Source organism: Pogoniulus pusillus, chromosome 42, assembly GCF_015220805.1.
Source record: "Pogoniulus pusillus isolate bPogPus1 chromosome 42, bPogPus1.pri, whole genome shotgun sequence".
Classification (NCBI taxonomy): Eukaryota; Metazoa; Chordata; class Aves; order Piciformes; family Lybiidae; genus Pogoniulus; species Pogoniulus pusillus.
In genome coordinates, this window is record NC_087305.1 from 5,621,494 (window position 1) to 5,647,812 (window position 26,319).

Genomic DNA, 26,319 nt, shown 5'->3' on the forward strand with positions numbered 1-26,319 from the left:
CGGGGATGCTGCGGCCGGGCAGGCACGGGGAGCCCCGCGGAGCTCCGCGCTGAGGACAGGCACCGGCCACCAGAGGTGGGACACGGAAGGGACACGGGGGGGAAGCGGGAGAAGGGGCTTCGTCCTCGGAGCAGAGGAACAAGGGACCGAGGTTGCTTCCGTGGTTGCTCGGTGTTCGGTCTGGGTCTGGGGGGGGGGGGGGGGTTCGGTGAGGGCAGTCTGAGCTACGCGGCAGAGGTTTCTCCCCGGGGAAAGGGACTTCGGGGTTAAGCGGCGCAACGGGCACCGTGCCCCTGGGGTGCAGCTTTACCAGCCCGCACCCCGCGGTGACAGCGAGCCGAGGTCGGGCACAAAGGGTCGGAGCCGCTGCCCAAGCCCGAGGGGCCGGAGCTGCCCGGGGGGTGAGCGACTCAGATCCTTGAGTTCTCTGGCCGTGTCTGTCTGTCCTGTCCACACCCCACACCCCCCCCCACCAAAGTCCCCAACCCGGCTGCGCATCTCCCTGCCAGCGGCTCCCACAAAGGCTCACCTCTGCTTTTCCACTTCCCTCTGAAGTCTGGAAAAGTTCTTTTCAAGGCAGAGTGAAAATTGTGCCTGTTCAGCACCTTGGCCCCGGCTGCTTCAGGTTACACAGTCCCCGAACTGCGGGCAGAGCCAGACAGGAGCCAGATGCCTTTGGTTTGCTGTCATCAGCCTTGAGCCATCCTCGGGAAAGGGGCTGCCTGCCTCTGCTTGGGAATGATTTCCTGCTTTAGTGCCTGTGGCAGGATGGATGTGGGCAGCAAGAGGGGGGCCAGCGTGGGTGGGAGAGTGTTAGTGAGCGCGGAGGCTTGCGTGGGCACCGGGCACCTCTGTGTGCAAATAGTGGCTGCAGCTGGATATGGGTGAGGCCAAGGTGCCACTGGAAGTGTTTTAGGCTTTTCTTGGGTGCTTGTACCCAGACATCTCTGGGGGTGCTTTTCTCAGGGTGCCTATGAACCCTGAGGGGGATTTGTGCCTGGTTTTGCACAGAGGCAAATGTGTGGGCAGGAGGTCACTGTTTGACTGGAAGATGTGGAGCTCTTAGGGGTGCCCACCCTAGGTGGGCATTAGTCTCTGTCTTTAAAAGCAGCCCTGGAGCATTGCTGTGGCAGAAGCCATCTCTGTGTTGTCACTTCTCACCCTCCTGATGCTCTGTGTTCAGTGCCAGATCTGCACAGCCCTGCAGCTGCTGGCTCTGGTGGGGATCAGTGTGGTGCTGGGTCCCAGGCTCGGTGACCCACGCTGCCTTCCTCCAGCCCAGCCTGGAGTTTGCATCTTGCCACCTCCAAATGCCTGCTTGAGCTCAGCAGAGAGCACCTCAGATCTCTTGGTTCAGGACTGTGTGGCCACGGGGACAGCTTCCCAGTGGCATGGCAGGAGGGTCCCGTACATAGAAGCTGGCCCAGGATTGTGGGGGAGCACTGATAGCTCCCACCCAGCCACCCCAGCTCTGATTCCTCCACACAGCTGTGCCCACATACACAGAATGCCAGGTTGGAAGGGACCTTAAGGACCCTCTGGTCCAGCCTTTGACCCCCTACCTCAATCTCTGTCATGGTACCACTGCATCCTTGCTACAAACCTGCTTCTCCCAAGGGCTTTGCACTTGTCTTGTCCCTGTCTCTTTCTGCTAACACCCCACTGGCCCCCACATCATTGCTGCCCAGCAGTGCCAAGCCCTGGGCACTCCCTCAGCCCAGGCTTCTCTCTACAGCTGAGGCCAGTGAACTCGTTACACGTGTGACTCACTGTGCTCAGTGCAGAGGGACCAGCGCCCGGCAGCGTTACACTGCCGCAGCAGTCACCACGACTGCCCAAGAGCCTCCCGAGCGCTTGTTTCGCCTCGCTGAAGGAAAGTCCTCTCTGGCCTCCACTTATCTGCCCTCCCTGATAGTATCGCTCCAGACGCTGCTCAGCCTCCCTTTGAAATCCCTGCCAGGGCAGAGCCTGCCCTGCTGCTCCTCGCCTTGGCCCCAGCCTCCCTCCCACACCAGCTGCAGTCCCAGCCGCGCACCGTCGCGCACCATTGCCCTGTCGCGACATACAGACCTGCCCGTCTGCAGCCCGGCTCTGCCGAGGGTCCCTCTGTGGTGTGTGTGTGTCGTGTCCCCCCCGCCCCTTCCATCCCGTGCAATTAATCACCAGGGCCATTAATCAGCAGGACAAAGAACTGTAAGTGCAAGATCATCGCCGCGATCAGCCTGGGGGGGCCGAGTGGCGGCAGCTGCCGGAGTGCTCCGGGGAGCACAATCGAAGGCTCCGGGGGGGTGCTCGCAGCTCCCTGCCGCTCTTGGGATGCTTGTGGCAGCTCCCTCGCCCTCCGAACCAACCCCCCCAACCCACCCCCAGCTGTGCCCATGTCCCTCCTGCTCCCCCGAGTGACCCCCTCCTCTCGGCACCTCAGGCTGCTAAATTGGTCTTGAGTCGTTCTTTTTCCACCCACCCCTTAGTCACTCTTCCCTGGCAGGCAGCGCTGCGGAGTGGTGGGAGGCAAATGAATGTGCAACTCCAGCAGGAAAATGAGGTTTCAAGCAAAGGCAGCTCTGCCGTGAGCCACCGAAGCAGGCGTAGAGACTTCCAGGGCAAGCTTCCCATGGGCACGGAATCAGAGGATGGATAGGACTCGGAAGGGCCCTCCGGAGGATCACCCAGTCCAACCCTCCCACCGGAGCAGGTCCACCTAGAGCAGGCTGCACCAGAGCCTGTCCAGGAGGGTTTTGAATGACTACAGGGATGGAGACTCTGCTGCCACTGTGGGCAGCCTGCTCCGGAGCTCCACCACCCTCCATGTAAAGAAGCTCCTCAGTTTTGGATGGAGATGAGGGTGTGTAGGGTGGACCCCCCCGACCCAGACCGGAGCAGAGCCATGGCACCGGAGAAGGACGGGAAGCAGGGCCAGGGATGGTGTCCCAGTGAGCTGCTGCTGCTCTCCCGAGCTGTGCCTCCTGCAGCCCTTGCTCTGGTGAGCTGCTTGGCCCTAGATCGCTGTTTTCCCCCTTTAAAGCCTCTGCTTTGCTGCGGGCAGGTACAGTCATGCTCAGCACACGCTCTGGTGAGGCATCTGCGGCATGCAGCAGGGTGGGCAGCCACAGAGCAGCCATGCTCAGTGCAGCAGGGAGCCAAAACCCATCCGAGGGCTGCATCATGTATCTGCTTCCTTTGAGACCATCCAAAAACCCATCCCTGCCTCCAACAGTGAGAGCTGAGCTCCAGGTTTGCTGCTCAGGATGCTCAGTCGCCCACAGCCATCCCAGCAGAGCTGAGAGCCTGTGGTGCAAGGTGCTGCGTGGACAAGTGTGAAGAGATAGTATCACTGCAGCCATTTCAGGAAGCTGCTGCTAAAATTACTCCTGGAAGCAGAGAGTGGCAGAGGCAGGACCATGGGCCTGTGCTGCTCCATCATCTCTGGTGATAGAACGAGAGGAAATGGCCTGAAATTGTGCCAGGGGAGGTCTTGGGTGGAGATTAGTGGTGGGGCACTGGCACAGGCTGCCCAGGGAGGTGGTGGAGTCCCCATCCCTGGAGGTGCTCACAGAATGTGAGGACATGGCAGATGGGGACAGGGTTTGGTGGTGTTGGGTTGCTGTTTGGGCTGGATGATCTTAGAGACCTTTTCTAACCCAAACACTTCTCTGATTCTGCGATTCTCTAGCAGGGCCATGGGACCCTAATCCTGCAGTGCTTGGAGAGAGCTTGCACCAATGGGAAACTCAGGGCCTTTCTTTTTCTCTAGTGCCCTCCAACCGCTGACTCCAGTTTGTGTTTGGAAGTGTTGCTTTTTCCTGGAAGGTCTTAAAAATCCACCCCTCACCTAGCAGCATTGATGTCCTCTCTTGGCTGGCTGCCCCTGGCCTGGGGCTTCCCAAGCTCTGAGCGCATCCACTGAACAGAAGGTCCTCAGTGGAAGGGAGAAGGATGTAAGGAGGAGGCATGGAGCAACCAGGGAGAGCAGAGCAGTGGTGGAGGTGTGTGGCAGGTCTTGGAGCACCTCCTGGGCAGTGTGAGGCCTCCGTGCAGGGCAGCTCCTTCCAGCAGAGGGTAGCAATGCCTGTGCACGCTCTGCTGCTTGGAAGAGGACTGTAGATCACTGAGGAGAGCCTCATCTCCCCAGGGTCTGATTTTTGGAGAGCCAAGCAGCTCTCCCCCACAGGGCATGGGCAGTGCTCAGGTCTGAGAGCTGGAGGAGCTGCAGCTGGGGGTTTGTTGCCCTCTGGCTGGAAGGAAGCCTCCAAAAGGTCCACCCTGTGCCACAGCACAGGCTTTGCCTGTTTGCTTAGAGTGTCTCAAGGCTCCCTAGACCTAGAAGGGATGAATTTGGCCACTTGCCTCATTGCCTGGGCACAGATAACCACGGCAGGTAGCTGAGGACACGAGGCAGGGCTGGTTCTCCTGGGACACTGGGAGCACGTTGGAAGGAACAGAGTCACAGAATGGCTTGGGTTGTGCAGTCAGCAGGAACATCCTCCACTAGATCAGGCTGCTCAGAGCCTTGTTCAGCCTCACCTTGAGTGTCTCCAGGGATGAGACCTCAACTACCTTCCCGGGCAACCTGTCTGCAGCATTCCAGCACCCTCACAGTACAGAACTTGTTGCTCACATCCAATCCAAGCCTGCTCTGCTCTCATTTCTATCACCCCAAGAGGGAATTGCCTTTCAGCAACTGCCTCGCCAGAGCTGCTCCTCTGAAGGGCAAGTGTTCAGGCTTTCCAACGGTGCAAGGACATCTCAGAAGCCAGTCATGGATCACCTCCTCTCAAAGGTTAATTGAATATTCCTTGCAACCTCGATGTACACTTCTCTGCTGAGAGAATTGCTCTGCTTGGCAGCCAAGCATCAAGGGGGGTGCTTTTCACAATGTGCCAAGACTGGGGGGAGGGGAAACCCCAAAGAAGAAAGACAGAGGAGGAAAATCAGAAGCAAGAACTGAATCTGCCTTTTCTCTTTGTTATTTTTCTCCTGCCACTGCTCTGTTAGAGCAGAGCAGGGCCAAGGACACATAACCCTCTGGAAAGCAAGGCAGGGAGTGGAAGGAAAAGAAGGCAGCAAAGCAAAGCAGGGAGCTGAAGGATGAGGAGACAGCAGCAGCCAAGCAGATGCTTCTCGCAGCAGGGGCTGAGACTGACTCGTCAGCAACAGGCAGGAGTTGCCTTTCTGCAGCTCCCTCTTGGCTGAGTGTTGTGCAGGGTACAAAAATACCCAGCACTGAGGCCAGTGTGGCTGCTGCCACAACCAAGGAAGGGCAGCACAGAGCAGTGCCCAGCTCCCTTTGGGAGCTCAGGTGAAGTCAATCACAGGCTTGAGATGGAGGAGTTCAGTTTGCTGGAAGGTCCTCCCGCGGTGGAATTCTTCCTCTGTTAGTCTCAGTCTTGCTGGCCAAGGAAGTTCTTCACAGCAAGAGTGATTGGCACTGGAATGTGCTGCCAGGGGAGGTGGTGCAGTGCCCATCCCTGGAGGTGTTTAACAGGAGGCTGCATGAGGCACTCAGTGCCAGGGTTTAGTTAATCAGAGGGTTAGGTGAGAGGTTGGACTCGATGAGCTCAGAAGTCTTTTCCAGCCTGGTTGATTCTGTAAGGACAGAGACTGAGGAGTTTCAGATGCTGCCAAGGGTCACCTAACTCCCCTCTTGCTTCTCTGGGAAGCAGCTGAAGCTCCCCACTGCAGCTGCCGGTGTCCAGCCTCTGACTATGAGGGTGGTGAGGCACAGCAACAGGTTGTCCAAAGAGGCTGTGGATGCCTCATCCCTGGAGGTGTTCAAGGCCAGGCTGGGTGAGGCTTTGAGCAAGCTGCTCTAGCAGGAGGTGTCCTTGCCCATGGAACTGGATGCTCTTTAAGGTCCTTCCAACTCAAGCCATCCTGTGACTCCAGGAGAACCAATCCTGCCTCATGCCTCATGAGCTGCCTGCTCCTGGCCTCAGCTGCCTGCCCATGAGGGATGTGGAAAGAGCAATGGAGAGCAGATGGTGGGTCCATGACCCCTGACAGTGCTCCTGTTGCACATGAACCCACCAAGGCTGGGAGAGCGCCATAGAATCAGGCAGGGTTGGAAGGGACCACAAGGAGCAGCCAGCTCCAACCCCCTGCCATGCCCAGGGACACCTCACACCAGAGCAGGCTGCACACAGCCTCAGCCAGCCTGGCCCCAAACACCTCCAGGGATGAGGCTGTCACCACCTCCCTGGGTAGCCCCTGCCAGGCTCTCACCACACTCATGCTCAACAACTTCTTCCTATCCTCTAGTCTGGCTCGCTCCATTTCCAGCTCTGTTCCATCCCCCCCAGTCCTATCTCTACCTGACAGCCTCAAAAGTCCCTCCCCAACTTTCTTGCAGCCCCTTTAAGATACTGCAAGACCACAAGAAGCAGCACAGATTCGTGTTCTGATCCCCAGGTATGTCAAGAAGGTGCCAAAAGGCTTTCAGAGGAGGTGAGGGACCAGGAAGGAGACCCAGCTCCTCCTCAGCACTCAGCCAGCAGCCAGGCAAGGTGGGCTGGGCAGCTGTGGCTGCAGGAGCACAGGAGGCAGTGCAGACCTTGCTCCTGGCTGCTTTTCAGCCGCCTGGGAGAGGAGGAGAGACAATAAAAAGCAAGAAGATTGCAAACAGAGCTCTGTCTCCATGGCAGCCTGCAGCTCCACTTCTAAATTTTCCCTCTGCACAGAGGATGCTTCTCCCCTCCGTGCTCCTGGGGGAATTCTGCAGCAGAAGGAGCCTTAGTCCAGCTCTTCCCTGGCAGCTGGGCAGGGACAGGCTTGTCGAAGAAGCTTGGACAAGCAGTGGGGAACAGGACCTTGGTCCCTCACTGCTCTTTTATCCCTGGTAGGGAAGGGGAAAGGAGGACAGAAGAGGACAATGTGCACAGGCTGTGGAAGTGGCAAGCTGGCAGCAGAAGTTATTTAGGGCTGATCTCAAGTTACATGAAGTTCTTGCTATTTTTAGCTGGACAGGCAAAGCCTTTCCACCAGTTGGACCCCAGAGACAATGTGTGGGAGATGTGTAGGACAGCAAACCTCCCTGCTCTGGCTGCTGATGGGGGCACCAGACAGAAACCTCACCACGGTGGTGCTGCCCAGGCTGGAATTAAGTTAATGGTTGGAGCAGCTCTGGCAGGATCAAAGGCTGAGCCCTGGAGCTGAGAGCCTGCAGGAGAGCAGCCCCAGAGGGCATCTGAGCAATGCTCAGCAACAGGTAAAGGAACTGCGGGGGGCAAGAGGCTGGGGCCAGGCTCTTGTCAGTGGTGCCAGGCCAAAGGACAATGGGCACAGACTGGAACCCAGGAGGCTCCATCTGGAGAGGAGGAGAAAGTTGTTTGTTGTGAGGGTGCTGAGGCCTGAGACAGGCTGCCCAGAGAGGCTGTGGAGCCTCCTTGTGTGCAGAGCTGCCAACCCCCCTGGGCACTGTGCTGCCGGGCAAGCTGCTGGGGGTGCCCTGCTGGGGCAGGGGGATTGGCCTGGCTGAGTTCTAGCAGTCCCTTCCACCACCCCACCCCCCCACTGGCATTCTGTGCCATCCTGTGACAGCATCTCTGCAACTTGCACTTGCAGGCACCTGCGAGGTGCAGAGAGTGCTGAGCTGCTAACACAGGCCAGCCCCTTGCACCCAGCTCCCCTGGATTGCCCCCTCAGCCCCCCCCAGTGCTCACCCCCTGGCAGATTGTGTTGTGCAGGGTCCGAAATAGAAGTGTGACAAGGGCCTGGCAGATCCCAAGTGAAAGCCCTGCTCAGCTGTCACCCACCCCAGCACCAGCTGCCAGCCCCAGACGCCTCCTGAAATAGCTCAGCCACGGCAGGGCAGTGAGGCCCCTTCACCCCCCTCCAAGGGAAGGATCAGTCCCCCTGCACCCACCAGCTCTGTGGGCATGGGCTGCCAGGGGTGGCAGCTTCTGCAAGGTCCTGCCTAGGGCAGGGAGTCCCTGGCAGGGTCCCCAGGCTGCAACCCTCTCTCCCCAGAGCTTGCCCTGTTAGCAGAGGGGTCCCATGAGCAGCTGCTGGTGGCCCCAGTGCTGGTGCCCCTGCTGCTGGTGCCCCAGATGCCATGGCAGAGCAAGGTCTCAGGCTGTTTCCCATGGAGTGGTGCTGCCTGCCACAAGAGTGGCGGCCTGGGGGCGGTGGCCGTGCCCCGGAGCTGGCACTGCCATTCAGGTGTGACTGCCGCAGCCCAGCCCTGCCGAAGGGGGAGGCAGGGACCAGAGCGGTTCTGCGTTTCCAATTAGCAGAGCCTTAATTGCGGCGCTGGTTGCTCATTAGTGGGGAGAAGCCAGATGCTGGTAGGAATTGATCTCTCTGCCCACCCCAGCAGTATTTCACTGTGCCTCTTGGCAGCCTTCCCGTTGTGCTGGGACATGACTGAGCTGCTTGCTCCGGGTGCTGAGCTGTTGAGTCACTGAGCAGCTCCACGGGATGGGAAGCTGCTGGCAGCAGTGGGGTGGAAGCTGCCAGGAGGTCTGGCCACGTCTGGGTGGCACAGGTGGGATGTCTGCAAGGGTGGAGCAGGCTCTGCTGGGTGCTGCTCAGGGACAGGCGAAGGGGCACTGGGTGGGAGCTGAGGCAAAGGAATTTCCATGGAAACCTGAGGAGGATTTTTCCCTGTGAGGTGGCAGAGCCCTGGCACAGGCTGCCCAGGGGCCTGTGGAGTCTCCCTCTCTGCAGGTACCCAAAGCCTGCCTGGATGTGCTGCTGTGTGCTCTGCTCTGGCTGCTCCTGCTCTGGCAGGGCTTGGGCTGGATGAGCTTTGGAGGTCCCTTCCAGCCCCTGGCACTGTGTCACTCTATGATGCTGTGCCAGTAGCTGAGAACTGCTTCAGCAAACAGTCTCCTCCTAATGCCCAACCTCAACCTCCCCTGGCACAACCTGGGGCCAGTTCCTCTCATGCTATTTCTTCTTGTTCCTTGGGAGACCAACCCCCACCTGGCTCCAACTCCTCACCTCCAGCACCTCAGTGTCCTTCATAGAGTGATGGGGTCAGGCTCTTGTCAGTGGTGCCCAGTGCCAGGCCAAGGGGCAATGGGACAGACTGGAGCCCAGAAGGTTCCATCTGGAGATGAGGAGGAAGTTGTTTGTTGTGAGGGTGCTGAGGCCTGGAGCAGGCTGCCCAGAGAGGCTGTGGAGCCTCCTTGTGTGCAGAGCTGCCAACCCCCCTGGGCACTGTGCTGCTGGGCAAGCTGCTGGGGGTGCCCTGCTGGAGCAGGGGGGCTTGGCCTGGCTGAGCTCAGTCCCTACCATGCTGAGATTCAGAGCCTCCTGCTGCACCTTCCCTCCCTACTCAAGGCTCTCACCTTCACCCCCAGGGCTTGCAGCAGGCTCTGTGGCCAGGGTGCAAGTGCCCAGCTGCCAGGGGACACTGGCAGAGACCCCCGCAGCAGGCAGGGGCTGTGCATTCTCCCAGTGCCCACCGAAAGGAGATGAAGTGTGATGGAGCTGCGGGCTCCTGGGCGCTGGCGGTGCCACTGGGGGCTGCTCAGCCTGCAGCGTGTGCGTGTCCCCCCCGGCAGCGGCTCCGGGGCCGGACCCGCGGCGCTGCCTTTGTGCATCCAGGCCTGCAATTCACTCCGCGCTCCGATCGCTGCGGTCCCAATGAATGCCAATGAATGAGCAGGGGACAATGCAGGGGAGTGAATGAAAAGCCCTCGCCATGGGGCCCTTCGCCCGGCCACCAGCCCCGGCTCAGCGCCACCAGGACGGCGTCTGCCGGGGCGGGTTTGAAGCCAGCTCCATTAGCATGAGGAGGGGGAAGATTACAGCCTGTGGGCAAGGTCTGCCCTGCCCACGAGGCTCCTGGAGTCCTCCTGCTGCCATTTCTTTGGCGACAGGGAGGTAAAAAGGGAAGGGCAGGGTTCGGAGAGCCTGGATGGAAGCTGAGCCTGGGGAGAGTGGGATGAGCTTGGGGGGGCTGGGGCTGTGCAGCTGGGAGAAGGCTCCAGGGGGACCTTCGAACAGCCTTCCAGGGTCACAGGATCACAGCTCACAGGGTGCTAGGGGTTGGAAGGGACCCAAGGAGATCATCGAGTCCAACCCCCCCGCCGGAGCAGGACAATCCTATCACGGATCACATCTTTCAGCGACTGAAGTGGGCTACAGGAGAGCTGGGGAGGGACTTCTGAGGAGGATAAGAGGCAACGGATTGAAGCTTGAGCAGGAGAGGATTGATTGAACACTGGGAAGGAGTTCTCTGCTCTGAGGGTGGTGAGACACTGCAACAGGCTGTCCAGAGGAGCTGTGGAAGCCTCATCCCTGGAATTAAGACCAGGCTGGATGAGGCTTTGTGTAACTTATAGAATCAGCCAGGTTGGAAGACAGCTCCAAGCTCCTCCAGCCCAACCTATCCCCCAGCCCTGTCCAATCACCCAGACCATGGCACTAAGTGTCCCAGCCAGGCTTTGCTTAAACACCTCCAGGGATGGGCACTGCACCACCTCCCTGGGCAGCCCATTCCAATGCCAATCACTCTCTCTGCCAACAACTTCCTCCTAACATCCAGCTTGAACCTGCCCTGGCACAGCTTGGTCTAGTGGGAGGTGTCCCCTGCCCATGGTGTTCAGCCTGGAAGAGAAAAGGCTCCAGAGAGATCTTCTGGTGCCTTCCAGTGCTTGAAGGGGCTAAGAAGAAAGCTGTGGGCAGACCTTTTGAGCAGGACCTGGGGTGATGGTTGGAACTGGATGGACTTTAAGGTCCCTTCCAACTGAAGCCATTCTATGACAGTCTGAGCAGAAGCAGCACTGCTTGGCCAGCACAAGCTGGCTCCATCTCTTCAGCCTGGTGTTCGTTAGCCTGTGGGGCTGTGGATCCAGAAATCAGAACCTGGTTGTGGCTGCAGGTCCCAAGCCCTGCTCAGTGGGGCTGCTGCACTGCCAAGGTTTGGGTTAAGCCATTCTCCTCACTGGGGCAGAGCTCAGGTGCTCCAGGTAGTATCTGGGTGGCTTTTCACCACAGAAATGCCCACATTTTCCCCTGGGGCCCCATTTCCCTTGTCTCAAAGGCCCAAATCAGGGAGTGAAACAGCAGCAGCCATGGAGGGAAAGAGGAAGGAGGCTGCTCCTGGATCATGTGCATTGAAACGACCTCAAGTGCGAGGGACTCCAGAGCCATCCCCACCTGGGGACATGGTTTAGTGGGCACAGTGGTGGTGGACTGATGGTTAGAGTCACAGAATCAGGCAGGATTGGAAGGGACCACAAGGATCATCCAATTCCAACCCCCCCTGCCCTGGCTAGGGACCCCCTACCCTAGAGCAGGCTGCCCAGAGCCCACTTGATTGGACTCGATGATCTTTGAGGTCTTTTCCAACCTTCTTGATCCCTGGATCCAGGCTCTTGGCAGCTGCTGCTGCTGTATAATCTCTGCATCTACCAACAAACACCCAAATGTGTGGGAGCATCTGCAGAGGAATGACGAAGACTAATCCAAGAGGGAAAGAGGAGTGGGCGAGGGAGCGCAGGGGGAAGGAAGCTGTCGCCCAGAGCAGGGAGCAGAACAGGATCAGCAGGGAGGGAGGAACACTGCCAAGGAAATGCAGCCTCTGTCTGAGGTGACCTGTCTGGGGAAGGCAGAGAAAGCAACCACCTGTGGAAAAAAAACAACCCCACAAAGCTCTTGCAGCTTCCAAGAAGCTGCTGCCAGGAGATGAGATTCCTGCAGCCCATGGAGGAAGGAGGCGATGGGGAGAGGCTCTCCCACGTGTGGTGGCAGGGAGGGATGACTGCAAGCAATGTGAGATGCCATTCATGGGGGTTTTTCTCCCCCCTCCCCCCCCATTTCTGACACAATAAGAGTGGGTGCATCCACGTGCTCAGCCTCGGGCCCGTGGGTTTAGTCCATGCTGCAGGTTGCTTACCAGGGTCCATCCCCTGGGACACGGCTGCTGGACCCCTTCCTCCTACACCTCCCACCTCCACACTGCACCTCGGTGTAGGTAGGACCCTGTGAAGTCCCAGGAAGGCTCAAGAAGCACAGGCAGTGCCCTCAGCACCATGCCACCACGGGGGTCTGACCCATGCAGGGCTTGTGGCATCACCTCCAGCCCCCTCCCCACTGGCACCAACAAGAGCACTTTGAAGGGTTCGTTTCGCTGGAGGTGGTGGAGTGGGAGGGAAGGCAGAGGTTGGTTTCTTCCCTGCCTTTCTGTCCTCCTTTCTTGGCACAGGAAACCACATTTCAAAGTCACCAAGAGCCAGGTGGGGCTGGGGGCTGAGCAGGTCAGGGAGGCTGCAGTGGTTGGCTTCAGGGGCAGGGATGGGCTGCGGGCATCACCATGGCAGGCACACATGGGCACACAACAGACGATGTGCTCCCAGCCCTGGCATCCAGAGGGACCTGGACAAGCTGGAGAGAGATTTGGGGTTGGCTTTGAGTGGCTGTCATGCTCCAAGCATCCTGGAGGGCTGGGGAGTGAGGTTCAACAAGGACAACTGTGAGGTCCTGCCCCTGAGTTGGGACATTCCCTGGTATCAATCCAGGCTGGAGAGCAGCCCTGTGGAGAAGGACCTGGGGGTGCAAATCTGGACAGGAGCTGGCACTGAGCACTGCCAGTACAGCCCCAGCCTGTCCTGGGCTGATGCCCAGCAGTGTGGGCAGTAAGGGCAGGGAGGGGATTCTGTCCCTCTGCTGTGCTCTGCTGAGCCCCCCCTGCAGTGCTGGGGCAGCTCTGGAGCCCTCAGCACAGCACAGACAGGAACCTGCTGGAGAGGAGCCAGAGGAGGCCACAGCAGTGCTGGCAGGGCTGGAAGGGCTCTGCTGGGAGAGTTCAGTCCGGAGGAGAGAAGGCTCCAGGGAGACCTTCTGGTGGCTTTCCAGAGCTTAAAGGGGCTAAGAAGAAAGCTGTGGAGAGGCTTCTGAGCAGGACCTGTGGAGATGGTTGGAATTAAAAGAGGGAGATCTGGGCTGGAGAGAAAGAAGAGATGTTTGACAGTGGGGGGTGGGGAGAGCCTGTGCCAGGCTGCCCAGAGAGGTGGGAGACGTCCCCATCCCTGGCACCGTTGCAGGGCAGGTTGTGTGGGGCTCTGAGCAGCAGGAGAAATGTGGGGAGGGAAAGCTGGGACTTTCCAGCCTCTTGGCAGGAGGTGTTTCAATCAATCCCAGCCCTCCTACACATGCCTGAGGGGGTTGGGCACGGCTCCTTTCTTCCCCTCTGCTCTTTCGACTTGAAAAGGAACACTCGGAGAGCCGTGGAGGAGTTGGCATCCACGCACGGCCTCAGAAAGAGAAGGGCTCTGGAGCCAGCACAGCTGGGGGCACACAGAGGCAGCAGAGTGCACAGGCTTCTGCTCCAGCTTTGGGGCACCTCAGAGAATAATAAAGCTGGAAGGGACCTCTGGAGATGATCCAGTCCAAGCCCCTGCTGCAGCAGCTCACCTAGAGCAGGCTGCACAGGATGGCGTCCAGGCGGGTTTGGGATCTCTCCAGAGCTGCAGACTCTGTCACCTCTGTGCACAGCCTGCCCCAGGGCTCTGCAGCTAAAAGGAAAGGAGCTCCTCCTTGTGCCCACATGGAGCTTCCCATGGTCAAGCCTGTGCCCACTGCCCCTTGTCCTGGCCCTGGGCACCGCTGGGCACAGCCTGGCTCCACCCTCCTGACACCCACCTTGGAAGGGTTGATCAGCATTGCCCAGATTCACTCTTGGTCTTCTTCAGGCTAAGAAGCCCCAAGCCCCTCAGCCTCTCTGCCTAAGGGAGATGTTCCAGGCCCCTCAGCACCTCTGCTGTAGCCTCTTGAGCAGTTCCTTGTCACTCCTGAACTGAGGAGCCCAGAACTGGACCCAGCACTCCAGATGTGACCTCACCAGGGCAGAGCAGAGGAGGAGCAGATCCTCTCTTGCCCTGCTGGCCACACTCTTCTTCATGCAGGATGCCTTCTTTGCCCTCTGCCCCAGGATCTGGTGTGGCAGGGGGTTGGACTGGATGAGCTCTGGAGGTCCCTCCCAGCCCCTGACCTCCTGTGATTCTGGGCAGGCCATCTCAGGGCTGCTGGCAGCAGAGCTGGCATCTTTGCTGCTGTGCCACCTCCTTTGCTCCTCTGCCAGCTCACACACACCAGCCTGGTGTCAGGAACAGACGCTGGCAGAGCAGAGCAGCCTCCCGTGCCAATGCTCCTCTTCCTCCCTGCAGCAGGTCCTCCCCCTCCGCGCATGTTGTGCCTCTGCCGCGCCAGGAAGGAATGAAGCCCAAAGGCATCCATCTCTGGGAGATCAGCTCCAGGCAGCAGCTCAGGCCTCAGCTCTGTCTTTCTTCTCCTAATCTCCCCGAAATGGATTTAGGGATTAAAGGGGATAGTCTGTCTTGCTGGGACTTTTCTGTGGCACTTAATCAACCTGGGCCTCAGGGCACCGAGGAGGAAAGAAAACAGCCAAAGCTGAGGGCTGAGCACAGGCTGGGATGCAGAGGAGCCTGCACTGGAGCAGGTGAGGCAGGAGGTGGGAAAATGGGAACAGCTCTCTAGACCTGGGGGCTGAGGCAGTGAGGATGCTCTGGCACGGGGTTCCTGCATCCCCTCCACCACCCAACCATCTCCCACTGCCAGGGCACATTTTACCCCCGGGATCTCAGCTCAGGCAGTGTCACCTTGGCATGAAATGCTGCAACAGGTTGTGGTGGAGGCTCCATCCCTGGAGACATTCAAGGTCAAAGCGATGGGGCCCTGAGCAACCTGATCCAGTTGGAGGTCAGAGAATATTAGGGGTTGGAAGGGGCCCAAGGAGCTCATGGAGTCCAAGCCCCTGCTCACTGGGGTGAGGCTGGGCAAGACCTTCCAGGGTCCCTTCCAAGCTGGTGAATTCTGTGCTCTGGAGGAGAGTGCTGCCACACCGCAGTGCAAAGTGGGAGCTTTGCACTGCAGTGTGGAGCAGAACTGTTTCTTGCATCCTCAACCTGTGCACACAGGATTCAGCTCATTTGGATTATGCACCAGCTCCTGCCTCCCAGCAGCTCTTTCCCCTCCTCCCTACCTCACCCTTCAATTACCTAGATGGAAGCTGCATCTCCATCACAGCCCTGACTCTGAGAGCCAGGTGTCCCAAAGCAGCTTGCAGTGTGGGACTCTTTCCTCCCCTCCACAGCAGAGAGGATGAGTGCTGAGCCCCACATAGCTCTGAACCCCGCTCACAATGCTCACACTCACTCAAGCCTCTCCCCTCCTGAAGAGTAATTAGGCCTCACAGCCTCCCCTTCTAGGGTAGGTTGAGAGGAGCACTGGAAACGAGAGAGAAATTAGGGAGCCAGAGGCTGATGTGGGGGAGGTTGTGACCACAGAGCCGAGCACAGGATCCACCCAGCACAGAACGAGAGGCAGGCAGGGGTGCTCGTGGCACTGGTGCCCATTAGGCACCTAAGAATCACTGCAAATCCCTTTTCCTCCTCTCCTGGTCCTTAGAGGCTCCCATGTCTCAGACTCCTCCTGGCCTCAGCCAGGTGCACCATACCCAGCAGCTCCCAGCAAGCCTTCGGGAACAGGGCAGGATGCTCCCAGCCGTCCAGGAGCATTGCCACGGTGGGTGCCAGACAGTCCGTGGGAGGCTCCTGGAGCTGTCTCCAGGCTCAGGGGAAAGTCAGGCTCCTCCCTGCCTTCTCTCTGCAGAGGGATGGGGACAGAGCAGCCCTGGGCTGGCAGTGGGGTACCAGGCACTGAGCACCTCGGCTGCACCCACTGACCCATCCCTGCACTGCACACACAGAGCCCTCACCCCAGAAAGGACTGGAGCAGGTCCAGAGAAGGGCAAGGAAGCTGGAGAAGGGTGTGGAGAGCAGGGCTGGGGAGGAGCAGCTGAGGGGGTTCAGCCTGCAGAAAAGGAGGCTGAGGGGAGACCTCTGCAGCTCCCTGAGAGGAGGCTGAGCCAGCTGGGGATTGGGCTCCTCTCCCACGGATCAAGTGGTAGAAGAGGCCTCAGCCTCAGGTTGTGCCAGGGCAGGTTCAGCTTGGCCATGAGGAACAATTTCTTCCCCTTGAGAGCTGCCAAGGCCTGGCCCAGGCTGCCCAGGGCAGCGGTGGAGTGCCCAGCCCTGGCGGGGTTTGAAAGCCCTGGAGGTGCAGTGCTGAGGGCCATGGGCTGGCAGTGCCCCGGCAGTGCTGGGCTGGCAGCTGGACTCCATCACCTGAAAGGTCTCATCCAACCCAACCCATTCCACATCTCTCCGGGCAGCTGTGCACACTCTGGCACACATCTGCCCCTGCCACATGTGAACCCAGTGCCTCAGACGCAGCCTCTCCTGCCAGTCCCTTGGCCGTGTGCCCATCACTGCCCTCTCTACCCCGCCTGCTTTCCTCACGCTGCTCTCTGCCTCCCCAGGCTCCAGCTCCCGGGCGCAGCGAGGGCTTTGCTATGGTGGCAGCCGCAGCCACCTCTCCCTGCCGCCCTCGCCCCTCGCCAGCCAGGCTCTGCTCCCCCCTCCGCTTGCCCCCCAGCCCGGGCCAGCATGGGCAGCGTCAGTAGCCTGATCTCTGGCCACAGCTTCCACAGCAAGCACTGCAGAGCCTCCCAGTACAAGCTCCGCAAGTCCTCGCAGCTGAAGAAGCTCAACAGGTACTCGGACGGGCTGCTGCGGTTCGGCTTCGCGCAGGACTCCGGCCACAAGTCCAGCTCCAAGGGCGGCAAGAATGAGGATTTCTTTTACATCAAGGTCAGCCAGAAGGCTCCTGGCCCCCACCGCGCGGACTACACCTCGCTGGCTGCCGGCGAGCTGGGCGGCCAGGCTGGGGCCAGCAGCGTGGAGCTCGGCACCCCCACGCCGCAGAAGCTGATGCCCTTCCCCAGTCAGCTGGAAGTGGTTAGTAAGGGGGCGCTGGGGGGGCCCGGGAGTGGAGGGAGGTCCCACTGGCTGCAGCTGCCCGTACGCAGGTGTAGGTCCCCCCGCAGGGCGATGCCCGGTCTGGGAGAAAATGGGAGTGGGAGGAGATGGGTGGTGCTGAGAGGTGGTGCTGCGGGGGTGGTGCTGCGGGGTGGTGCTGCGGGGGTGGTGCTGAAGGGTGGTGCTGGGGGGGCGGTGCTGAGGGGGTGGTGCTGAGGGGTGGTGCTGAAGGGTGGTGCTGGGGGGGCGGTGCTGAGGGAGTGGTGCTAGGGCGGGTGGTGCTGAGGGGGTGGTGCTGGGGGGGATGCTGAGGGCTTCCTGCCATCCTCTGCTTTCGCGAACTGGGACCACTGTGACCCTTCCATCCCCAGATGTGCCTCCGGCCTCCCCGCAGAGGCAGCTCAGCACCATCCTGAGCTTTTGGCCAGCCCTCGGTGGAGATCGAAGACATTCCCACCCTGGGGGGGCTGCCCTGGGGGGCAGGAGGGGTGGGGGCAGCGCCGGGCGGTGCTGATGGGCTCTGCTCTTCCCCCAGGGCGCAGAGAAGCCGACGCCGCGACCCACAGCCTTCAAGCCGGTGCTGCCCCGCGCCGGCGCCATCCTGCACTCCTCCCCGGAGAGCGGGGGGCACCTGTCCCAGCTGCACCCCCAGGACAAAGGCAAGGAGCAGGAGCTGAAGCCGGCGCTGTGCTCGGGGGGGCTGTCTGACTCCGGCAGGAACTCCATGTCCAGCCTCCCCACCCACAGCACCAGCAGCAGCTACCAGCTGGAGCCCCTCGTCACGCCCATGGGACCCATCAGCCGCTTCGGGGGCTCGGCCCACAACATCCTGCAGTGTGCCATCCTCCAGGACAGCAACATGATGAGCCTCAAGGCCATGTCCTTCTCCGACGGCGGCAACAAGATCCTCAACCCTGGCAAAGCTGCCCACCACCACCACCACGCCGCGGAGAAGGCCACCTGCATCCGCTCGCCCATCTCCACCGACGAGTGCACCATCCAGGAGCTGGAGCAGAAGCTGCTGGAGCGGGAGGGGGAGCTGCAGGAGCTGCAGATGAGCTTCGAGGAGAAGGAAATCAGCTCCTGCCAGGTTTACGAGGAGAAGCAGCGGCGCTGCAAGGAGGAGCTGGAGGGCCTGAAGCAGAAGTGCAGCAGCAAGCTCAAGCAAACCTCGCAGAAGACCCAGCGGACGCAGCAGGTGCTTCACCTCCAGGTGTTCCAGCTGCAGCAGGAGAAGAAGCAGCTCCGGGAGGAGCTGGAGAACCTCATGAAGGAGCAAAACCTGCTGGAGACCAAGCTGAGGTCCTACGAGAAGGAGAAGACCAACTTCGCCCCGGCGCTGGAGGAGACCCAGTGGGAGGTGAGTGGCACTGGAGCCCCAGGAGGTGTCTGGGGCTGGCAGTGCTGGCAGGGTGGGCAGGGCAGGTGACAGCTCTGGCACCTGCAGCTCTTCTCCAGACCTAGGGGTGCTGCTGGGCCAGCAATCTACCCTCAGGGCCAAGAAGGGCAATGGTCCCCTGGGGTTCTCCTTCAGGTCTGTTCTGCTCTAGTTTGGGCACAGCTGCAGACCTGGGTCCAGTTCTGGGCTGCCCAGTCCAAGGACAGGTTACTGCTGGGCAGAGTCCCACAGAGAGCCATGGAGATGCTGAGGGGCCTGGAGCAGCTCTGGCAGGAGCAAAGGCTGAGAGCTTGGGGCTGAGAGCCTGCAGGAGAGCAGCCCCACAGGGCATCTGAGCAGTGCTCAGCAAGAGCTAAAGGGTGGGGGGCAAGAGGCTGGGGCCAGACTCTTGTCAATGATGCCCAGTGCCAGGACAGGGGGCAGTGGGCACAAACTGCAACCCAGGAGGTTTGACCTGATCAGGAGAAAGTTGTTTGTTGTGAGGGTGCTGAGGCCTGGAGCAGGCTGCCCAGAGAGGCTGTGGAGTCTCCTTGTGTGCAGAGCTGCCAAGCCCCCCCGGGCAGTGTGCTGCTGGGCAAGCTGCTGGGGATGCCCTGCTGGAGCAAGGGGGGCTTGGCCTGGCTGAGGTCCAGAGCTGCCTTCCCACCCCACTCTGTTGGGGTTCTGTGATTTCTGTACCTGCACCCAACAGCAGCAGGGGCTGAGCACAGAGCAGGTGGTGCAGTCACTAAGCCCAGGCTGGAGGAGATGGATGTGAGAGCCCAGAGGAGCTCCCTGCTGCCTCACCTGCAGGCTCTGCAAGCCCTAATTGACTCAGTGCCCCTCTTCAACCCCCAGCACTTCACAGCACCTAGAGGAAGCATCTCCTGCATCAAATCCCATCATTAAGACCCCTTCATGTTCCCAGCCTGCAGCTTGGAGTTTGCCAGGCTGCCTGCCAGCCCCAGAGCAGCACTGAAGCTGCTTCCCACCTGCACACAGGAGCCGCTGGGACTTGCCATGGTCATTGATCAAGAGAGCAGCAAAACCTTCCCCCAGATGCTCAAGCTGAGTTTGCTCCCTGCTTGAGTGTGGCTGAACAATGAGCCTTGAACTGCTGCAGTGATTCCCTGAGACCAGAGGAGCAAACCTGATCACCCCTCCCTGGGCACCCCACCCATGGCATCTCACCGCGGTGGTACCAGGAGGAGCATAGCTGGTGTCCACCATGCCCTGAGGAGCAGTGTCCACCTCCACTGCCCTCCATGCAAGGAGTTCTCGGAACACTTTCAGGATCACAGGGAAAGATCCTGGGCTGGAAAAGCTCCACACTGAGTCCAGCCACCAGCCCGTTCCCACCGCGGCCCCCAGACCGTGGCCCCAAGTGTCATGGGCACAAGTATCTTGAGCCCCTCCAGGGATGGGCACTCCACCACCTCCCTGGGCAGCCTGTGCCAATCCCTGGCCACTCTTGTAGCAAAGAAATTGTTCCTCATGGCCAACCTAAACCTTCCCTGGGGCAACTTGAGGCCATCTCCTCTTCTCCTGACTCTTGTCCCTTTGGAGAACAGACCAAGCCCCAGAGCCACCTGGCTCCAGCCTCCTCTCAGGGAGCTGTACAGAGCAATGAGGGCTCCCTCAGCCTCTTCTTCCCCACAATGCACCCCCCCAGCTCCCTCACCTGCTCCTCCCCAGCCCTCTTCTCCAGACCCTTCCCCAGCTCTGCTGCCCTTCTCTGGACCTGCTCCAGCTCCTCAATGCCCTTCTTGGAATTAGAGGTCCAAAACTGAACCCAGTGTTTGAGATGCAGCCTCAGCAGCACCAAGTAGAGGAGGACAATCCCTGCCCTGCTCCTCCTGGTCACACCGAGTCCCCTCCAGCCCAGGGTGGGATTTCATGGCCAGGGTCTCCACATGCCCACCCCTGAGTGTGCCCAGCACACTTTGCATGGGGTACCAGGGACTTTCTCCACAGCTGAGCCCTGACTTGGCTGCTTCCCTCCCCACAGGTGTGCCAGAAGTCAGGGGAGATCTCCCTCCTGAAGCAGCAGCTGAAGGAGTCCCAGACGGAGCTCAACAGCAAGACCACTGAGATCCTCAGCCTGAAGGCTCAGTTGAAGGAGGTGAGGATGAAGATGGAAGGGCTGGAGATGAAGACCCAGGACCTGGAGGGCTCCCTGCGCACCAAGGCCATGGAGCTGGAGGTGTGTGAGAACGAGCTGCAGCGCAAGAAGAACGAGTCTGAGCTGCTGAGGGAGAAGGTGAACCTGCTGGAGCAGGAGATCCTGGACCTGCGGGCAGAGCTCTCTGTGCTCAGGGAGCAGCTGAGCAGTGCCCGGGAGGTGCCCAGGCCCTGCAGCACGGTGGACGATGCCCAGGCCCTGCAGGGGGAGGTGGAGAGGCTGAGGGCAGAGCTGAAGGCTGAGCGGGACAGCAACGAGCAGATGAGCTCCAGCTTCCAGCAGGAGCGGCAGACGTGGAAGGAGGAGAAGGAGAAGGTCATTCACTACCAGAAGCAGCTGCAGCAGAGCTACCTGCACATGTACAAGAGGAACCAGAGCCTGGAGAAGATGCTGCAGCAGCTGGCAGCGGGGGACGAGGGCAAGGAGCCCATCGAGCTGGACATCCCTGGCGCCGACGTGCCCTACGAGGACATCATCGCCACCGAGATCTGAGCGGCGCTGCCTCCTCCTCCTCGCCGCTGGGGGCTGGGAGCCTCCCCCAGGCCGGAGCCCTGCCCCCAGCGCCTGTACAGCCGACATGAGCCATGTATTTATTCCCGCAGCTGGTGGCCTGGCCAGCCCCCGGCCCCCTCCGCCGCCCCTCGTGTTGCAGAGGCCAAGAAGCAACTCGTGCCAAGGGTGATGTGCCAGCAGCTCCCCTCCCCCCGCTGCCACCTCGGCAGTGCCCCTTCTGCCCCCTCGCAGGCCTGAGAAGCTGGAGTTGGGGCAGCTGGGACCAGGCTTGGGAGCAGCTCCGGCGGGGGGAGGAGGCGATGCCGAGGTCCCGAGGGATGCTCTGCTCCGGGCTCCGGGGGGGCCTCGTGGTGGTGCAGCTCCGGGGAAGGGGACACGTCCCAGCCCTTCCCACTGCCTTCAAGAGGAGCCACTCCCCAGGACGTCTCCAGCTGGTCCCTGGAGAAGCACCAAGCTGCTCTCAGACCTCCTCAACCTTCCTCTGGTCAGTGCTGATCTCCAGGGTGCCCTGGGACCAAGGAGCCACCTCCTGCCGCCGGCTGCACATCCACTCCTCTGGTCCTTCAGCTGCTGTAGTGCCTCAGGAAGGACCCTCCCCACACCCCCCACGCCCCCACACCTCGTCACAGCCAGCACCCCACCAAAGCCACCCCTCACCAACGAGCACAGCCCACCCTGTGCCCAGCACGCCCCAGCCCTTGGCCACGGCAGCTCTGGCACAGCCTCCTCCCTGGCCCTGCCCCGCCACGGTGAGCCCTGCTCCGGAGGATGAGGGCTCCAAGTCCCTTCCCTCCACCTGCCAGAGGGATTTAAGGATCAACAGGAAGGTCCAAGCCACAGCCTGAGCCAAGGGATGGAGAGGGAAGTCAGCTGGGTTTGCCCTGCCAGCCCCTGAGCTCGCTGTGACCACCCCTGCCTGGACCCCTGGCTGCCTTATCTCCTCCTGTGCCCTGACGTCCATGGGCTGCCAGCAGCAGAAGCTGGTCACAGAGCACAGCCAGGACCAGACCAACCACTTGCAGCTTCTTTGCCACCCCAGCTCTTAAAATCTCCTCCTGCCACCAGCCAGTGGCTGCCAAGGCTGCGCCACACACCCCCGGGGTGACTCTCACAGCCCTCCAAGGCTCAGCGTGGGTCAGGAAGGAGTCAGCCAAGATCCAGCTTGCCAAGGGGGAGGTCTCCAGCCAGGCCCACGCTGTGCCAGGGTGATGGTATTTGTACTGCACTGCCTTTGTTTACCCACTCATGACCTGGGCACCAGCCTGGGAAGCCCACTCCAGGGCTGTGGGGGAGGATCTTGCACAATCCCATGCCACAGATTTGGCCAAGGGCTCAAAGCTGTCCCCAAGCAGCAGAGTTCAGCATCCCTCACCCCACTCCAGCCAGCCTGTCAAGGTGGCACATGGAAACCAGTCTGTGCCTTTTGCACCTGTCCCCCAAGCCCCCCTCTAAATGCCAGCCTGGGGCATCACAGCCAGTCCCAGGGCTGGTACCCAGCACAAGCCAATCCTTAGCCATGGTCCACTGGAGAAAAGCCAACCTCATGTGCCAGTGGCAGCCCTCTGGCTGCAGGTTGGGGCCACCTTTGTGCCACCAGCCTTTGGCCAGCCCTGCCAAAGGGCATTTTGGAGAGGAAACCCAGGAGCTGGAGGCTGGCACCCAGCTGGCATCCAGCTCCTCTGCAGCTCACAAGGCCAGAAGGGATTTCCTGCATCACCCCAGCCCTGCACCGAGGGCTCTGCACCCCCTCCACACCCCACACTGGAGCCACACCACAGCGACCAGAACCTTTCCAGTGCCAAACCCTCCGGGTGCCATGAGGAGCTGAGCCCTCCCCGGCTGCCCCATCCCGCGGCTCCCCACGCCCGTGCCCGCCTGCCCAGCCTTACCCTCTCTCCCTCCAGCCTCGGTGGCACCACGCCAGGTGCCCATTCGCCCTGCCCCGTGTCCCCCCAGCCCTGCAGCCAGCGCTGTGTGATGTGATTGCCTGGTGGCATCGTCCTGCTGCCTTTGCACAAGGCTCTGTGCCCGTCCCTGGCGCTGCTGCCCTCGGGCGCAGCCTCCACAGGTCCTGCCCTCTCTGCAGGTTCTCTCTGGTTTTTCGTCTGTATTTTGGTTTGCTGGTTCTGGGGTTTGTTTTTTACTGTCCTCTCTGGTGGCTGCTGTACACTGATGGTGATTTTATGGTTCTATTTATAAATAAATTTTTTAAAAGTCCTCTGGCACCTCCCCAGGTGCCCTCTGGCACTTCCCTGCAGGTGCCAGCCTGGGCAGCAGCCGCAAGGGCTCCACCTCTGCACCAAGGGTGGCACTTTGTGTGCCCCTTCTCCAGGGCACAGGGAATCCCAGCATGGAGTGGGAAGCAGCTCTGGGGATCAGCCAGGCCAAGCCCCCTGCCCCAGCACAGCACCCCCAGCAGCTTGCCCAGCAGCACAGTGCCCAGGGGGGTTGGCAGCTCTGCACACAGGGAGACTCCACAGCCTCTCTGGGCAGCCTGCTCCAGGCCTCAGCACCCTCACAACAAACAACTTCCTCCTCCTGATGGAACCTCCTGGGCTCAAATTTATGCTCATTTATCTGGCACTGGGCACCACTGACAAGAGCCTGGCCCCAGCCTCTTGCCCCCAGCCTTTAGCTCCTGCTGAGCACAGCTCAGATGCCCTCTGGGGCTGCTCTTGTGCAGGCTCAGCCCCAGGGCTCTCAGCCTTTGCTCCTGCCAGAGCTGCCCCAGGACCCTCAGCAGCTCCATGGCTCTCTGCTGGACTCTCTCCAGCAGGTTCTTGTCTCTCTCTTGGACTGAGCAGCCCAGAACTGGACCCAGGACTGCAGCTGTGGCCTCACCGGTGCAGAGTAAAGGGGTAGGAGACCCTCACCCTGCTGGCCACACTCCTTAATGCTCTCCAGGAGATCATTGTCCTTCTTGGCCACAAGGGCCCATTGCTGGCTGATGAGGAACTCCCCCCCAAGCCCTCACCCACTTACACATCGCACCCAAGGTCCCCTCTGAGGACATCCTCCCCTCTGCCCCTGTCTGTGCCCGGCGTTATCTGTGCCCTGCAGCTGAGATGAGCCAGCTCAGAGGCATCAGGGGGGCAGAGAATCTGCCTGGCTCTGCTCCCAGCCCACATCCCAGGGCTCATCACCCTCCCGCTCTGCAGGGGGGACCAACCTCCATCCCAGCCCCGCAGACCCCAAAGCCCCCAGCCCCAGGCGGCTGCGGCTCCCCATGCGCAGCTCCACCTCCCGCAGAGCTGGGACACAGCAGCTGCCGAGGCGGAGATAAGAGCGGGGCGCTGGAGCCGGCCCGAGGAGGAGCTGTTTTGGCTGCTCAAGCTGCTTCTTCCCCACAGCTAATCCACTTGGAGTCTGCTTGCACTGCCTGAGCTGGCGGCTGCAGGGGGAGGTAAAGGGGGAGCCGAGGGGCAGCAAACGAGGGGGAGCATTCAACCTGCAGGGAACAGTCCTCAGCCCAACTCTTCTGCCGCTGCCACAGGGCACTCACCCCACCGCAGTGCAGGGTGAGGGGTCCCCAGGACACCCAAGAGCTGCTCTGTGCTCCACGAAGGGGCACCGGGCACCAGCAGCCAGCTCCTGCCCGCACTCTGCAGGCAGCTCCGGCTCTGCTCACGCTGCCCGAGGCGTGCCGGAGGCTATTTTTAGAGCCTCCCAAGGCTGCTGAGGAGGCAGGAGATGGAAGCCCACGTGCAGGGACTCTGCTGAGCTGCACCTTCTCTTCCACTCCACCTCGGACCGTCACCCTCCCTGGCTGCAGGGTGCTGCTGGCACGGGCAAGCCCTTCCCAGGGCTGGGAAGGCAGCCAGGAGAAGCCCTCTGAGCTGGCTGCTATCTTAGGTCGTGCCAGGGGCGCTGGCACAGGCTGCCCAGGGCAGGGGTGGAGTCCCCATCCCTGGAGATGTGCAAGGAGTGTGGCCATGGCGTTTGGGGGCATGGTTTGGTGCCCGCGGTGGGGTTGGGTTGATGGCTGCAAGGGATGACCTCAGAAGGCTTCTCCAGTTTTAGTGATCCTGTGGAAGCTCAGCAGGGGAAGATGCCCCTGGCCAGGGCAGCCCAGCCCTGCTGCTTCATGCCCAAGAGGGGGCACGTGGAGGAAGGAGCAGGGAGCCCTGATGGCATCAGGGGGCATCAGGGCACCCAGGGGAAGCCGAACACAATAAAGGTGGTGCCAGTTCTGAAGAAGCACCTGAGCAGAGCTGTGCCAGGTGCTGGGGGGCAAAGCAGGAGAAGCAGCAGCAGTTTGTGCATCCCCTCCCAGTTCCTGGGGTCTCTGTTTTGTCTGCTCCGAGTTAGCTCTGCTCCAGCTGCCCCAGCACCAACCAGCCTTGGCCAGAAGGAGCTTGAATTAGTTGCTGAGCTAATCAGAGGATGCAAATCAGCTTTTCTCTGTCTTGGAGCTGATTTGCATCTTCTTTTTCACACCCCGGTGCCATTGCACCAGTTTCTGGCTACGTTGGGGGTGAGGTGGGGAGGGGGGAGGGGGTAAAGCAGAGTCAGACCTAAAATCACAGCAGCGACAAGACCAAGGCCGCCTTTGAAAGAGCAATTAAACCAAGCCACCTCCTGCTCGCAGGGTGAGGGAGGGTCAGAGGCAAAGCTGCTTTTGATGTGCAAATTGCCCCGCGGCAGCTCTCCCCCACCGGCCTGCTGCCCTGCCTTACATCTGCCAGCCCCAAGCCCAAACCCAGGGGGCAGGAAGGGGGGAACGTGCCCAGTGTTTGCTCTCCTCCCTGCCTAAAGGAGCTGACAGCTGGCGTGTGCTGCCGGGAGGGAGCGGAGTGGCTGAGGGCAGTTGGGAAGGGGGAGGAAGGAGCCCCAGGCAGTCCTCATTAGTCATCGCCGAAAAGGGACACACAAAAACCCCAACCCAGCTCCAGAGCCCAGAGCGGCAAAAGCAGGGAGGCAGCAGCTGGGAGATCAGCACAGCCCCCGGAGCCTGGTACCTGCTGTCTGCATGCCACGGGACCTCGGCGGCTCTGTTCAGCACCCTGGCAGGAGCTGCTTGCTCTGGGCACACCCAGCCCCAAGAGGCACCAAGGGGCATCCCTCCCTTCCAGCCACAAGTGCCCCTTTGCTTCCCCAGCTCATGTGCCAGGGCAGGGCTCTGCTCCCAGCTCAGCACTGAAAGAGAATGATGAGGGGTGGAAGAGGCCTCTGAGATCCTCCAGCCCAAGCAGCAGCCCAGCAGCCCAAGGCCACTGAACCCTGTGCCCAAGTGCCACAGCCACACACTCCCTGAGCGCCCCCAGGCATGGGACTCCACCACCTCCCTGGGCAGCCTGTGTCTGACCCAATCACTCTGCAGCCAGCCCCGGGGCCTCTGGCTGACAGGAGCTAAAGCTGGAGCTTGTCACTTGCAGAGCCCTGTGCCAGGATCAGGCTTTGGCAGCTTCTGGCTCTATGCCGGGGACCTGCCTGGGTGCAGTGACCACGGTCCTGTGCCA

The 26,319-nt window shown here is 60.8% G+C and overlaps 1 protein-coding gene and 1 long non-coding RNA gene across 2 annotated transcripts in view; one reads left to right on the top strand and one right to left on the bottom strand.

Annotated features, from left to right (window-relative positions):
- The window catches only part of LOC135192375 (uncharacterized), a 31,637-nt gene extending 30,868 nt beyond the window's left edge, over positions 1–769 (bottom strand). Inside the window, exon 1 of the long non-coding RNA XR_010308975.1 lies at positions 530–769. This is a non-coding gene — a long non-coding RNA (uncharacterized LOC135192375). The remainder of the gene's footprint in view (positions 1–529) is intronic.
- On the top strand, positions 1–23,077 carry LZTS1 (leucine zipper tumor suppressor 1). The gene is made up of 4 exons (XM_064175470.1): positions 1–75; positions 16,289–16,766; positions 17,323–18,147; positions 20,174–23,077. Exons 2-4 carry the CDS (start codon positions 16,416–16,418, stop codon positions 20,837–20,839), a joined length of 1,842 nt encoding a protein of 613 aa, XP_064031540.1. The 5' UTR covers positions 1–75; positions 16,289–16,415; the 3' UTR covers positions 20,840–23,077.
- The last annotated feature ends 3,242 nt before the right edge of the window (positions 23,078–26,319 follow it).

Coding starts and splice junctions, on each gene's coding strand:
- LZTS1 (XM_064175470.1), top strand. CDS start 16,416: ATGGGCAGCGTCAGTAGCCTGATCTCTGGCCACAGCTTCCACAGCAAG. Junction 16,767..17,322: donor TCCCCAGTCAGCTGGAAGTG/GTTAGTAAGGGG, acceptor CTCTTCCCCCAG/GGCGCAGAGAAGCCGACGCC. Junction 18,148..20,173: donor TGGAGGAGACCCAGTGGGAG/GTGAGTGGCACT, acceptor CCCTCCCCACAG/GTGTGCCAGAAGTCAGGGGA.